The sequence below is a fragment of the Gobio gobio genome, assembly GCF_949357685.1.
Source record: "Gobio gobio genome assembly, chromosome: 18".
Classification (NCBI taxonomy): Eukaryota; Metazoa; Chordata; class Actinopteri; order Cypriniformes; family Gobionidae; genus Gobio; species Gobio gobio.
This window is the reverse complement of record NC_137111.1, coordinates 18,455,381-18,471,040: the sequence shown is the minus strand read 5'-3', so window position 1 is coordinate 18,471,040 and position 15,660 is coordinate 18,455,381. Positions and strand designations below refer to the sequence as shown.

General features: G+C 36.2%; 1 protein-coding gene across 1 annotated transcript in view; it reads right to left on the bottom strand.

The window, feature by feature from the left end:
- Positions 1-513: 513 nt before the first annotated feature.
- The window catches only part of loxl4 (lysyl oxidase-like 4), a gene marked incomplete at both ends in the record, with an annotated part of 36,414 nt that continues 21,267 nt past the window's right edge, over positions 514-15,660 (bottom strand). Inside the window, 7 exons of the mRNA XM_079842978.1 lie at positions 514-584; positions 677-788; positions 4,765-4,901; positions 4,985-5,100; positions 10,292-10,535; positions 10,625-10,787; positions 12,321-12,488. Of these exons, the coding sequence (XP_079699104.1) occupies positions 514-584; positions 677-788; positions 4,765-4,901; positions 4,985-5,100; positions 10,292-10,535; positions 10,625-10,787; positions 12,321-12,488 (1,011 nt within the window). The remainder of the gene's footprint in view (positions 585-676; positions 789-4,764; positions 4,902-4,984; positions 5,101-10,291; positions 10,536-10,624; positions 10,788-12,320; positions 12,489-15,660) is intronic.

The following is a 15,660-nucleotide window of genomic DNA, read 5'->3' as shown; positions in this document are numbered from 1 at the left end:
AAACAAAACACAGAGAAAATCACTCACTGCTCTTGAGTGAATGACTTTTCTTTTAATAAGGATACATCTGTATTATAACTTATGCAGTGAAGACTGAAGTGTTTGATAACTTTATTACATTTTTGTATATTTCCTACCTGTTTGATCAAATATTTAAAATAATTGTCTTTATGTTGTTCCACTTTAATTTAGAGATTAACTGTGAAATTATTACAATATTAAAATATATTAAAAACTTTCATGTTGTTAATTAATCACGATTAATTACAGAAGATTGGGCGAATAATTTGGTTTTTGTATTGATTGACAGCACTAATTATAAGTGGACCTAATTTTTTATCCACGTCATGACCCCTTTAAAAATGTAGCAGATCTCTTCCACTCAGTGGTGCTACTGGTAGACAGTTCTGAGATCAGTTGGGAAGATCTCTTTCACATGGTTTATTGTCCACAAGGCCACATTTCCATGATCTATTTATGAACATCCCCTCCTCTCACCTCTCTTTACTAGGCTCAGATGAAGTTATTGGTGATCTGACGCTGATGTTCAAATAAATCCTCAATTTCAGCGCTGTAGGCATCACCTGTGAAAGAAGAGTGCATCAGACAGGGAATTTAGATACTAGTGTGCTTGAGCATGCATGTTGTGAAACATTCATTGATATGGGGATCATACCTGCATGGCAGCCATACATAAACACTCTTTGTCCATCATATCTACATCGACAACGCATGACGTTGTTCATAAAGTCTGATTCAGCCATATCCAGGGACGGATTTACCTCAACCTGACAAAACACACAAGAATGAATAGAGCTGTTCAGTAATTAGGTCAATTTGTAGGGCAACCCATAAGGATAATTGGGATAATTGAGGGTTCCCTCAGGAATTACTAATGGGTTTTTTTTGTTGTTGTTTTAAAGCAGTTTATGGTCTTGTACTTCTACACCTTGTACTTCTGGAGACTCGAGGTAGTTTGCAGTTCTGGAAAATGGTGGCCCTTATGGTTAACTCCTAGCAGTCTGAGGTGTTTTGGGGCCCTTTAGAAGTTTTGACATGCTCTTACATTTGTGTTTTTTTCAGTTGCTTATAAACACATTAATGGCAAAAGTGTAATTTATTCAGCACAAACTGGGCTACCATAATATCTAAGCAACATGTATGTACATGCTTGTAATTTTGAGATAAAAATGTTTATGCATCATTTATGAAAAAAAAAAAAAAGTTTTAAAATTAAGGCCTCAAAACACACAGTAGATATGTGTTCACAAGACTTTTGAATAATATGTGTATTTACTAGGGCTGGGTATTGACACAAATTTCACAATTCGATTCGATTTCGATTCACAAGCTTTCGATTTGATTCGATTCAATTCAATTTAGATTATTTTAGATATATATCAGGTACAATATACATGGCCAATTTTGCAAGGAAAACAAATCTCTGAACTAATGTTGTAAACTATGGGAGTCATTTGGTACTACATTAGCCTACTAATAGTGAAGGTAAAAATTAACTGATTTGTATACAAACACTTAAATTACACTAAATGATTTTCGTTTTTTATAATAATAAAGTTATAATATTAACTTTACAATTATATAATCATATTTCTACTCCAATTCATTTTTTTTTTTATATAAACATTTGGCTGTCATAAAAACTTGCCAGATTTATTCATAGGCTACATACATGCATTAAATATTGAAGAACAGTAAAAATGACAATGAATAGCCAATGTAATGGTGCATATAATTAGCAAAATGCTCCACTCTAGAGTTATTTTTTCTAGCTGACTAAAGCTGACAAACTTTATGGACACTGGATATGGTTTTTCTGAGCTATATGTGACGTTACATACCGTTGTTTACAAGCCATTTTACTGACGTCTTTCTGCGGTTAAAACACTTGAGCTATTCTATGTGACATGATACGGATTTCAGTAAGTTGTCCTGTATCTTTTAACGCATTTTCAGATGCTTATTCATGTTTATTTTGCGCTGTAACTTGTATTAAGGCGGAAGAGAAGATCCGTTCATGTTTGCTCAATGCTGCCGGTCCTCTTGAGCTGAGTTGCGGCAGAGCGATCTCGCGCCACAGCGCCAAAGCGGTATTTATGCTTTTGAAAATCTGAAATCTGAGACTTTGTTTCATATCAATAGTAATAAAGCACAAAGATTATTGCGATTTATTGGATGGGAGGTGCGCTACAATGTTTATTTCATTCACTAACTGAAAACAGGATGACTAATCGATTCTTGGGATTTAAGAATCGATATTGTTTTGTAAAAGTGAGAATCCATTAAAATCGAGAAATCGAGAAATCAATATTTTTTACCCAGCCCTAGTATTTACCGAGTTTTTGCTTCAAATTGACGTGAGAATCAATGAGCCTACTCATTCACATAAAACAATACACTGATTTAAAATCTGTAAGACAAATTAAAAGTTTTTCTTCACAAAGCCAGTATGAGCTGCATAATGAATGAGCTTCATACCTGACTGAGAGAGCAAAAAAATGCTCTTCTTATTTAGTTGAAATTGTACTTAAATGCATCATGATTTAAGAATGTTTAAATATTTAGACTAGAAACAAGACAAAAATAACTAAGAAGAGCATTTTTTCTACATTTTTTGAACTATTTTTTGTTTTGTTTTTGAAAGTCGTCTCATGCTAAAAAATGTAATAATAAATAATTAAAATTAAGATACAATTTATACAAAACGAAATTCACTTTAAAGAAAGCAATTAACTTTCTACAAAACAAAAAAATTAACTTTCTACAAAACCAAACTCCAGAATAATTTATTGAGAATGTGGTCAACAAAGGCCCATTATATTTTAAATTATCAAAAGATTTGACTACACTTAAAAAAAAAAGCTCTATCTTTGAAGTTAATATCTTTTTTTCTCAACTTGTTTTTTACTTCCACAATGAGCATTTCTTGTCCAATGGTCACACCTTATTTTTTGCAAATTCTATAGCATTGCATCCTTCTCATAAGCATTTAATAATTTTTGACTTATCAATGCAAGTTATTCTCTTTTTTTGCTAATTTTACCTGTAAAAGAAAACCAGCTTAATAATTATTCATTTACATATATATAAATTAAGTGTTCATCGGAGTGGTCCAAGACCCCAGGACTTTTGTTGAACTTGAACCACGAATCCACAAATTTGTACAACCTCACTCATACGAATTTGTACGTTTTGTCTAAAACGCAATGACGGGTAGGTTTATGGGTGGGGTTAGAGGGAGGTAATTCGTACAAATTCATATGAATTTGCAGACTCGTCAAATATGTACGCTTTAGCAAAAATCGTACGAATTCATACGAGTGAGGTCATACAAATTAGCCACCTCGTAAAATATGTACGAATTGCTGTGAGATCGGGTTGAAATATCATGTAATATAATTGCATGAAAAAATTGAAAAAATATCAAAATTAAATTAAATAAAAATTGAGTATAATTTTAGGGCTTTGGGTCAATTTGACCCATGAGGGAAAGAGTTGTTACGAAGTGCGAAGGAGGGATATTACCGTCGTTTACAATGCCAGCCTGAAATAATACTATTGGTATCGTTTCATCATGGCATTGTAAAAGTTTCACAGTTGCAGACATGCAGAACCAATAAGGACGTGGAGCTTGTAAGGAAATGTTATGCAATCAGATTGCTCATCAAACCACTTTACAAATTGGGTCCACCAAACCAGACTCTCAAATTAGTGTTATAAAATCGCAGTGTAATAATTTTATAGACCAAAAAGATGCTGTAAGCAGGGTATGAAGAGGGTCAAAAGAGCATCTTTGAGCTCCAGTGCGTTATACATTTAATGTGATTATGCCTACAAGGCTTAAGAACTTTTTAAACGCTGATACAACAGTTTTATTTTAATCACTGTTGAAATATTTCTCATAGCAGCCGAAGGTAATTATTCTGAGCACATTCACTTATCTCTTTTTTTTTTTGCACTTTTAATGACAGTGTGCAACTTTAACTCTGGACTATAGAGATCTGGGTCTGTCTGAGCATATGTTTGAGAGAGAAAGCAGGCGTAAATTCCTCTGAACCTAATTGACCATGTCTAATAGAGGGGGATATAGCACACTTTTCTCCTCCAGAAGGGAATGCTTAGCACTGGGTTATTTTTGGTGTAGAATTAAAGACAAGCAACTCGAGGAAAGAGCAACATGTTTGCCTGGTTCATGGAGTATAGATGCTTCACAGCGTCTTTGCTCAGACGGGGTTGGCATGGGATAGCTGGAATCATTCTACATGGAGATGGGAACTCTGACTTTTTGAGTATCACCACGGCTCCTTGCTGTGCCATACATAGCAGCAGCCCGATGCCGGTTTGTAATTAGCATCTGCCAAACGTGCTTAAAATACATGCAAATCTATCATGGCGACATTTCGAGCAAATAAATCTTCAAAAAGGTCAACGCACGAAGGTACACTGTAATTAAAATAAAGCTTCACATCAACCTATATTTTACAACTGGGATGTATAAAAGGCCTCTTGATTGGCCCCTAAAGCGGCTCTTTGATTGGCCGGTTCTGCATGTGAAGCTCAGCTGCGGAAGTGCCTCACAGTGCCCACAGTGATTTGGAAGATTAACACGTTCCAAAGTTAATGACAGAGAAAAAAGTGGATAAACTGCATCCTGAAAAGAGAATCTACTCTTGAAAGAATAGTGAAAAATGTTTTGTGCGTGACTGCCGTCTTCCACAGTTCAGATGTTCTGAATCTTTTCACCTGCATGATGTAGTCTCCAGGTCTCACATCGGTGATGTCTATCCACTGGCAGTCGATATCGTGGCGGTACGTGTCCCAGCAACCCACTGAAATGCCTTGATCCCCATAATTGTAACATGAAAAGCGTTTGTTAAGTCCTGAAGATAAACACAAAAACAGCTATGAGTATTTGCACTCGCAAATCGCATTCATATTAGGTTTAACGTAACTAGTCTTTTACCATCAGGACAGTAGGTGTCTTCCAGACAGAAACTGGCTTTGTGTCCTTCGGCCACTCTGCTTCCGTTGAGTGTAAGGAGGTCATAATGCGTGAACACTTCAATGCTGTGATAATGCCTGCATTTAAAACATAAAAGATCATTTAAATCATGCAACTTTCGAAGATGATATTGAGGATGCATCGGATGCAGACTTGAGAGAATTGAACCATTAGAAATCCAAGAAGATGCTGTATGCTTTAACTGGTGCTCTTCGGTCCGGAAAATTTTCTGTTTTGAAAAAAAATCACAGCTTCATCGGAATGATATGAAACTTGGTGACTTTTCTAGCATTAGGTATGTAAACACAAAAGAAAATTGAGGGCATGATTCAAGCATGCTAAGTGGTTGTAAAAAAATACTCCCACTTGTGAACTAGCGTTCATTGTCTTCGGTCAAAAATGACTACCATAGGAAATGAATGGGAAATCTGCAATTGCGATATTTCTAACAAAAAAAAAAAATCAAATTTTTTATAATAAATAGTCTTTGAGATTTTTTAAATATATATTCAAATCCATCAACAAAAACAATAAATAATTAACCCCTTAAGCTGCATGAGCACGTGCACGGGTTGAAACGCTATTTTTACGTGTTTTTTATGTGTTCAAAAGAGAACTAGGGAATTCTCAAGCCTCTCCATATAGAGACCTCTAGTGATTACACCCATGGTTGCATGATTTCTTAAATAATTCCAAAAGAGGGTGCAATAATAATAATAAAAAAAATAACAATTTTTTTTTATTTTTTTTTATCATTTTCAATGGCAAAAATAGACTCCAATCGGATAGGATACACAAAAATAATCGGATTTGTGCACAGTGTGAACATAGCCTAAGTTAAGTGGTCTAAATGTATTTCTAATGGCTTACTACTTGCTACTTACTCCGGGAACTGTGCGATTTTAATTACACTAGATCTCTCGGCTGCATTTGACACGGTAGACCATAAGATCTTAATCACATGCCTAGAGCAATGTGTTGGGATTAAGGATACTGCATTGGGGTGGTTTAGATCCTACCTGTCGGAAATAACTTTTTCAGTTTGCCTTGGAGAATTTGTCTCTTCAACAGCTTCTTCCTCGTGTGGGGTCCCCCAGGGTTCTATTTTGGGGCCTATCCTGTTCTCCGTTTATATGCTGCCCTTGGGGCACATTATAAGGAAATATGGTCTCCTACCACTGTTATGCAGATGATACGCAAATTTATCTGCCGTTGAAACGCCAAGATACTTGCTCTTTAACACCCCTATTGCAATGTCTGGAGGAAATTAATTACATTCATTACAAATTATTACATTTCCTTAGCCTTAATGATCAAAATCTGAAGTTATGCTGTTTGTTTACATCAGGAGTACATATGGGTCATTAGATTTGGACCTTGGTGAACTGAGTCCACTTGCTAAGCCCTATGTAAAAAAAAGTAGATGTTATTATGGACAGTGATTTTAAACTGGACAAACAGATTCACTCGGTAGTTAAATCAATTTTTTTTTTCAAATGAGACAATTTACCAAGGTGAAATCTTTTTTGTCTTTTAGTGACTTTCAAAGACTGGTGCATATTTTTATTTCAACTCGCCTGGATTAATGTAATGGCCTCTATATTTGTATTAGTCAGGCCTCTTATCTCCAGACTGAAGATGGTCCAGAACGCGGCAGCTCGATTGTTGATGAGTACACGAAACAACTTTCCCCAGTGGACAATTAATACATCTATCTATCTATCTATCTATCTATCTATCTATCTATCTATCTATCTATCTATCTATCTATCTATCTATCTATCTATCTATCTATCTATCTATCTATCTATCTATCTATCTATCTATCTATCTATCTATCTATCTATCTATCTATCTATCTATCTATCTATCTATCTATCTATCTATCTATCTATCTATCTATATATATATATACTGTATAGTCTATGGAAGGCATAGGACCATAAATTGTTCGTCCAATCATTGCATTCGGTCCGAATGCAACAATACATTGTCCTACACGTATGTATTTTCATACCATAACTACTGTAATCTGTAAGAGATGGAAATCTGTGACGTCATACTCGGAGCGGTTCGAGACTCGAATTTATGCGTTTCAATGGTAACACTATCAATGCCGAAATGAATCTGCAGCAGTCAGGTGGTACAGCTCAGAGCTCTTTAAGTTAAGTTCACTATTATTGTAATTGCTCCCTGCTTTACACGTTTATGTGTTTTAAAGGAGGCGTGGCTTTGGAGACGCTTTGAAGCGAGGGTGGGATCTTATGCTGTCAAAGCTAACTCGCTAGTGCTAGCCTAAAACCTCCAAAAATCACCTACTCTTCCTTTCATTCCTGCTGCAAGTGACGTGACAGCTCGTGAAACTAAACATTTGTCCGTTTTTTTTGTTTAATTTGAATAAAGTAAAGACCTGAAAAAAGCCTGCAGTATTTTTGGGGCATATTATAATGTCTCTGATGTTTCAATAGGTTATGTCATTTGTTTGTGATGTTATGTTGTATTTTTGTGTAGTGGGCGCTACTTATAATATATACTGTTGAGCAACAAGATCGCAGCACATCTCAATACTCAAAAGGATGCGTTCTGTGTCCTCGCGTCCTTCCAAGTTCATTCTTTCAAGGTAACCTGGCAAGACTGTTGTCCACGATAACGCAAGTCCGTTCTTTGCGTTCTTTGAGAAAACAGCCTAGTATTAAATGTGTTAAATACCACTCAGAATTCCTTTGCAACTGCATAGCAATGTTCTAACAACCACACTGTATAATCATGTTAAATATGTTAAATACCACCAAAGACTTCAGATATACTAAGATGGTGCACTCATATTATGAATGGTAGAATGTGCAAAGCACAATATGGTGGAATGAGTTCCGCCTTCTAAATAAAAGAGCCTAAGGTAATTGGGAAATTCATTGCGTGCTTAGGACTGCACGTGCATTGGCTGGTCTAGCCTGAAAAATAAAGGTTTTTAATGCTATTTAGGCATAAGAAACAACATTTATGGAACAGTACAAGTCAGATTTTGTCAGGATTCCCCATTCAAAATAGATAGGACTTGGTCTTGGATGCCCGATATAGCTGCCCGGAGGCGTTGCAAATATTAGTGCCGAGCGAACAGACTTTCTTTGAAAGGGACTGTGATACCACTCATCCACAACACCCTAGAAAAGTGTCGGGAGTTTTGCCAAGTTTTGCACAGACTCTTTTCCAGAATATGTAAAAATGTAGCTGACTTGTATTTCATTCTGGCTTGTGAACATGGGCAGAACAAAAGTTCACTATGGACCACTGTCTAATGACCTCACTGCTCCTACATGAAGGTGTTGGCTGCTACGGTAACACCCTTTACCGGAAGTTGTTGTTATGCTGACAGGGTTACGCTTGCAGAGTTGTTTATTCAGCTCTTCTGAATAGATGGCTTTCAAATGCCAACTTCTCTGGTGTTGTTTTAAAAGATTAATAAAACAGGTTTGGCCTGCAAACACGCAAAGCCCACAACTCCACAACAGAGTGCCTTGTTCCCACAGAATGGGTTTGCAATTATTTTCAGAACACATGTAAAGGGAGTGGAGGTGCTCAAAGCAGCTAATTAATCAGAAAGATGACGGCAAGCTTGCTGACCACCCATGACCCGTTTTATAAACAGGAGTGTACGTTCCTTTCATTGCACATTGAAATGACTGACTGAACTGAAAGGAAATGTAACCACAAATACTCTTCCAGAATAAAATACGTCATACGTCAGGGTTATTCCTATATTATTAAGTTACATGTGCTGTCCACATTATTTTAGTACCTGAGTTATTGAAATAATTTTGCAAAAGCTGGTTCGAGTGTTCCAATTGTGGAGGATGCAGCAGACTACCGTAATCTGATCAATGTACTTTACTGGGACTGTACACCGACGCAATGCAGACAACTGTGCCTGACTATAACACATGTCTGGATATATGCATTTAAAAGATTTAACATAGTCATGAAAAAGAGAAAGAAAAATAAACAATATATAAAATTCAATTTTAAAATAAATTGAAATTAATAAACAAGAAAGACAAAGTAAAAAAGTTATGTTATAAAAAATATTAAGAACAATAAAAATAATACATGATAATAATATTATTAACAATAACCTGAACTGTTTCTTTAAAATTAAATTTTTTTTTTTTTAAAGTGCACTCGTCTACACTGCATGGCTGTATGAATATATATATGTGTGTGTGTGTGTGTGTGTGTGTGTGTGTGTGTGTGTGTGTGTGTGTGCGTGTGTGTGTATATATATATATATATATATATATATATATATATATATATATATATATATATATATATATATATATATACATATATTTACATATACATATGTATTTACATATACACACATGTATCTTTACAGATTTTTATGTTATATGAGATTAATCGATTTGACAGCACTAATATATACACACTTAAAACATTTTACATCGTCATGATAAATATCAATTTTAAAATAATTTAACTATTAAAAACTATTTATAACAAAAACTATAAAAAAAATTATTAAAAGGAATAGGCAGGAAAAGAAAAAGTGTAATGAAGGAAAAAAGTAAAAATTTTAATATAAAATGAATACGAGATAATACAAATATTAATTGTAACACTTTACAATAAGGTTTCATTAGTTAACATTAGTTAACTACTTTAGTTAACATGAACTAATAATGAACAATACTTCTATTAGTTAATGCACGGTGAACTAACATGAACAAACAACGAACAACTGGATTTTTATTAACTAATATCAACAAAGATTAATAAATACTGTAACAAATATATTGCTCATTGTTAGTTCATGTTAGTTAATAAATTAAGTAATGTCAACAAACTAGACCTTTTTGTAAAGTGTTACCATAATAATCTGAAGAAAATAAAAATTACTTTAATAAAATAATACAAATAAACATTTATAAAAAAATATAATACTCATTGCACAGTGCTATTTGAGTGCATTAAGCACCTGGTTAAACTGAATTGCAGGTAGATAATGAATAAGACTTTTTTCACAGAAAAAAGTGCAAAAGTGATGCAAATGTTTTGTGAATTCATACTGGAAATATGTTTAAACAGCAGGTCTTGGGGTCCAGTTACCTTTATGCATCATTCTGTACTCTCAGCAAGGGGACTTTTTTATAAAACAAGATGACCAAACTATTCAATGTTTTCCCAGCAGCTCTCAGGCTGCGGTTTAATTCTGCATTAACATTAAAACAGAAGAAAGAAGGAAACCCCCACCTGTGGCACTGGTGCCAGGTCCAGGACTCTCTTGAGGCACGTGGACGGAAGTCGGCTCTGCCCAAGTTCATGATACGAGAGGAGAAACGCAGAAGGCGGCGTTGCCCGTACGGCCACTGCATACGGCTGGCAGAGGAGGAGAGACAGTTCTCCTCATGTGCACAGGTGAGCAGGTGCAGAGGCCTGTCTTCAAGGTAAGCGCTCTCCTGCACGAGCTGTGCATCCAAAACCAGGTCAGGTGCCGCTAAAACAACATGTTGATTCAATCAGTTTGATCATTCAAGGCAGAAAAAAACATAATATGCATTAAAGTTTGTCATTCCAATCACTTACTTTCAGAACAAGTGGCGCCTGCTGCTTTAGCCCTGCCTCCTCGAGGGCAGTGGACGTTATTATTCCGACGGCACTGCTGGATGGACATTTCTGTTCCCACACAGTGAGTCCCACTCAACAAAACTTCCTCTGCCGCAGGGTCTCCTTGCCAATAATATGTGTCCTATACACAGGAAGGCCAAATCTTATTTGTCTGCATATGAAATGCTACGCTTTTACATTATGTATAGACTTTATGAATCAGAATAGTTGACATTAAATACTTTCGGGAAGCTGATATGCCCCCTTGTTTCATATGTTATGAATAATCTAAACTATTATAATTCAGCATTTCCTACTTATTTATACTTAATTATTATTTATACCTAATTAATTCATATAATTGTTTGTATGCAGATTTTACTAGCAAAGTGAAGTAACAAGGTGAAGCCAACAAGTTAATAAAAAAATTTGACTTAGGATACACACCTACGTATATTCATTCATATTCATTTTAACTTAAAATCTACATGATGATGTTCAGCTACCTACTTACGTACTTACTTATTAATTTACTTAGTGATTTGGGGTTGCAATGGGGTCCAGGGGCCTCATTTATAAACGTTGCGTACGCACAAAAGAAGGCGTGCGCCACTCTCTACGCAATAATTGGTATTTATAAAAAAGCAAACTTGACGGGAAAATGTGCGGTCCTTCACAAAGCAAGTATTACAATTAATAGCCTACACGAACACCCGTTCGATCGATCTGCAGTGTAAAACAAACAAAATCAATTCGAAAATTACAACAGAAATGCAAAAAAAAAAAAAAAAAAAGAAAATTGTGAAATATGTTCTGCAATAATATTGGCATGTTATGCAATTAATCCTCATAAATAATATGGTAAACAGAACGAAATAATGTACAAAACTGATATTCTCGTCAATGTGTCCAGATATAGATGCAATTAGATAGACAGATAGATAGATAATTAGGAAGATGCAACGTCTGCAACCTTTTGGCACTCAAGTGCCTTTTTGGCATTAGTAATGCCCACACTGTGCCCTCCAAAAAATATTTTTCTCCTCTTTTCCACCTCGCCAACGATAATTTCTACTTCACATAGAGTGAAGTTATGTTTTTTTGATTTCCTCTCTGTATTGGCCATGATTTCGCAATCGATGAATATTAACTTGTGGGCGTTTCACGGACTATTTATGGGCAACTATGGGCGTGACATGAAGCCGCAAAAGCTGCGCTGCATTTAGAATTGATTGTGATTTATTAAGGGAAAACTGCGTAGGATGTGCGTGCGCACGGTTTTATAAATCCGAATATTTCTTTGCGTACGCACGTCCTATGTTTCATCCGTATGCCACTTCTGACGCAAATCCTACGCAAAGTTTTATAAATGAGGCCCCTGGACATTACTCTCATAAAATAGTTCGGTTTAGTGCTGCACATGTGCTACAGCGACAGAATTAAGGTAAGCAGTATAACTGTTTTGATCCCTGTTCTGAAATATTGCTAAACCTGTCCCACCTCTTCATCTTCACAAAACAACTACTGTATAACACTAATGTTGCCTAGAAATATCCTGCCCCCCTAAACATGCACAGGAAGCTCTCAAATGTACACAGACTGAGGCAACCAAAGAGGGATAGGAAACATATTCAGAGGGATTACGGGAAAACACAACATTCTTCAGCAGTCTCACCTGATGGGCAAGCGAGGCGAAACCAAAGCCCAGTTGCCTGCACACCACCATGGCTTCATGTATTCCCCAGTTCTCACTGCAAATCGTCCCCCAACGCTTTCTGCCCGCCACCTCCATGAGCACCTCCACACGACCCTCAGCTGAGTCCCTGCCCCCTGCCAACCGCACCTGAAACACAAACACGCTCATAGGAATGTATTCAAACACTTTTGCAAATAAATGATGCTAGAGCTCTTCTCAGAACTAACTTCACTTTTCTTGTGACGTTTGGTGGATTAAGTGTGCATATTTAAAATAAATGCTATATAATGCATTTAAAGGGTTAGTTCACCCAAAAATGAAAATTCTGTCATTAATTACTTACCCTCATGTCGTTCGACACCCGTCAGACCTCCGTTGATCTTCGGAACACAAATGAAGATATTTTAGATGAAATCTGAAAGGCCTCCATTGGCACAATGCACGGTTCACTCTCAAGACCCTTAAAAGGTACTAAAGACGTCGTTACAAAGTCAATCTCACTACAGTGGTTCTACAATAACTTTATGAATCGGCGAGAATTAAAAAATAAATAAATAAATAAATAAATAAAACCCTAAATAACGACTTATATAGTGATGACGATTTCAAAACACGGAATCATGAAGATTCGAAGCGTTATGAATCAGTGAGTCGAATCATGATTCGGATCGCGTGTCAAACCACCAAACTGCTGAAATTTGGCGATCCAAACTGCTGATTCGACTCACTGATTCATAACGCTTCGAAGCTTCATGATTCCGTGTTTTGAAATCGTAATCACTATATAAGTCGTTATTTAGGGTTTTTTTGCGCACAAAAACTATTCTCACCGATTCATAACGTTATTGTAGAACCACTGTAGTGAGATGGACATTGTAACGACGTTTTTAGTACCTTTTAAGGGTCTTGAGAGTGAACCGTGCATTGTGCCAATGGAGGCCTTTCAGAGCCATCAGATTTCAACTAAAATATCTTCATTTGTGTTCCGAAGATCAACGGAGGTCTTACGGGTGTCGAACGACAAGAGGATAAGTAATTAATGACAGAATTTTCATTTTTGGGTGAACAAACCCTTTAAATGTACATTTGGCAGACACTTTCATTAAAAGCGTATCTATTTATAAGTGTATGCATTCCCTGGGAGTTGAACTCATGACCTTTGCTTTTGCTAGCGCTATGCTCTACTGTTTGAGCAACAGGAATGAATGACTACCATATAACACATTATATAAAATGGCCACATCTGTATATTTATTTTAAATAAATGCCATATAATACACTTAATGCAAAGGCATTTTAATTATGTGTATTTATTCTATAATATAATGCATTATATAATGCAAAGACATTTTAAGTGTGGCCAAAAGGGATACTTCACCGCTGGCAAAATGGGCTTTCAATAAAACTATGCAAAAGAAAGGTGATTTAAAAATAAAAAAGTTCTAACTAGAGAGAACAGAGAAAAATAGCTGTTGTCCTCCCGCGTTCTCTCTTGAATCCAACACGAAAGTGACTTAAACTGCAATTCATCGACTGGCCGCTAGAGACAGGCTCCAAAAGGGAGTCAAATCTGTACCTCCCCCATGTTAAAATGCCCAACTTTACAGTAGAAAAAAGTATGTTTACAGCTAATTTTGCTCTTTATGACAACTGTGAGGGGGGTGAATGTTTTATTTTTGTTTTATAACTCATCCGTTTAAATTATACTAAACCTTAAAGTTCTTCTTTGGCCATTTTCAGTTATCCGGGAGTGACGCGTGGTGACATGCTGCAAAGATGGCGACGGCCGGCTCCGCCCACTTTAGGCTTCAAAAATACTCTTCAGAAATCTACAGGTGACGTCACGGACACTATGTCCATATTTCTTTACCGTAGGAAAACTTTAACACCCATAACGCACTAGGCATGTGGATTTGCTTACCAGAGTCAAATACCGCCTTGCTTTAGTAGGAAATACTTCTTAGCAAACTATCAGTCATTATTGTGGTTACCTGTATTGTACCCGGATGCAATAATTCAAAGAGTAAACGGAGTCGGTGGCCATCCCAGTCAACACGTGAGATCATGCGATGATCACAGTGACATCACATCACTCTCATATGGTGACAAACAGTGTGAGTAATATATGAGCTCATTGTGAATTCAAAATGTTGACCGGGGAGACAATATTCTACTTCCTGTACTGACTTTATTTCTGTCAGACATTTACAGAAGCTCGAGCTTGAGAATTGACAGAGGTTTAGATGTTGATGTTTCATTTGATGTCACCATTATGGGGATCAGTGTTTGCTTTAGTTAGGCTCTTGGCCCTTGATTTTAACATTTATATTTTCTCTGGCTGCTGTAACTGCGTTTGTTTGTTATGGCAAGGAAAGCCAAAAGAGCATGTGCCCAGGTGATGTGATGTTAGTTTGTTATTGATGATAACAACATAAACATCACCTAGATTTAGTACGCAGTCTTTGTGAGGAGTTATTATTTTTATATTTTTTATTATAATAGCCTTGTGATTATATGTTATGAGATCTCGCAGTGTCATAGTCATTTATGAAGGATTTTAAATGCATAAAAAGACAAGCATTTTGAACATTTTTAGACAGAGACGTCAAGAATCAGCGTATATGAATCTCAACAATGGTGACGATCAAAAGCTTCATGCTGCAATGCATGCTGGGTACCTAGTATTTGTGCAGTGAGTGCACTTTGACCTCACATTGTGACCATAGTATGAGCACCCAGTGAGAGTGCTGTGAGGTTACACTTTTAGCTCACTTTGACCACAAATTATGACCACATCACGAGTATCCTGGGAGCTCATGGTGAGATCATGGAGAGATCAAATTGTTGACTGGGATGGCTAATTTAAGGCTGCAAAGAATTGTAAATATGGAGAGAAGGCCACGACATGTTTGTAGTCAACATTTCAAATTGGATGACCACAAACACAGTGTTTTAGGCCAAATGGAGGCAAAACGCGATCATGTACAGGTAATAAAGCTGTTGCTATAGTTCCATTTTTACAATAATGCTGTTTAAAGTGTAGACAACCAATAAAATTTTCAGTGATAATACAATACACTTACATTAACTGTTTTGTTAAAAACCCCTTTGTCGATCCGACTGTCCGTGGCCAGGGATACAAAAATGCAGAGGAATAATATGTAGTTTTCATGAAAGCTCTGAAGCTGATTTAAAAAGCTCTTTTGCTGACAAATAAATGTGAATTTCTTTGTCCAGGTAACACGGAGAATGAGTAAACATTGTTAATTTGCATATAATACCGGCCGACATTGTAACAATACAAAGCGGGTTGAAAATC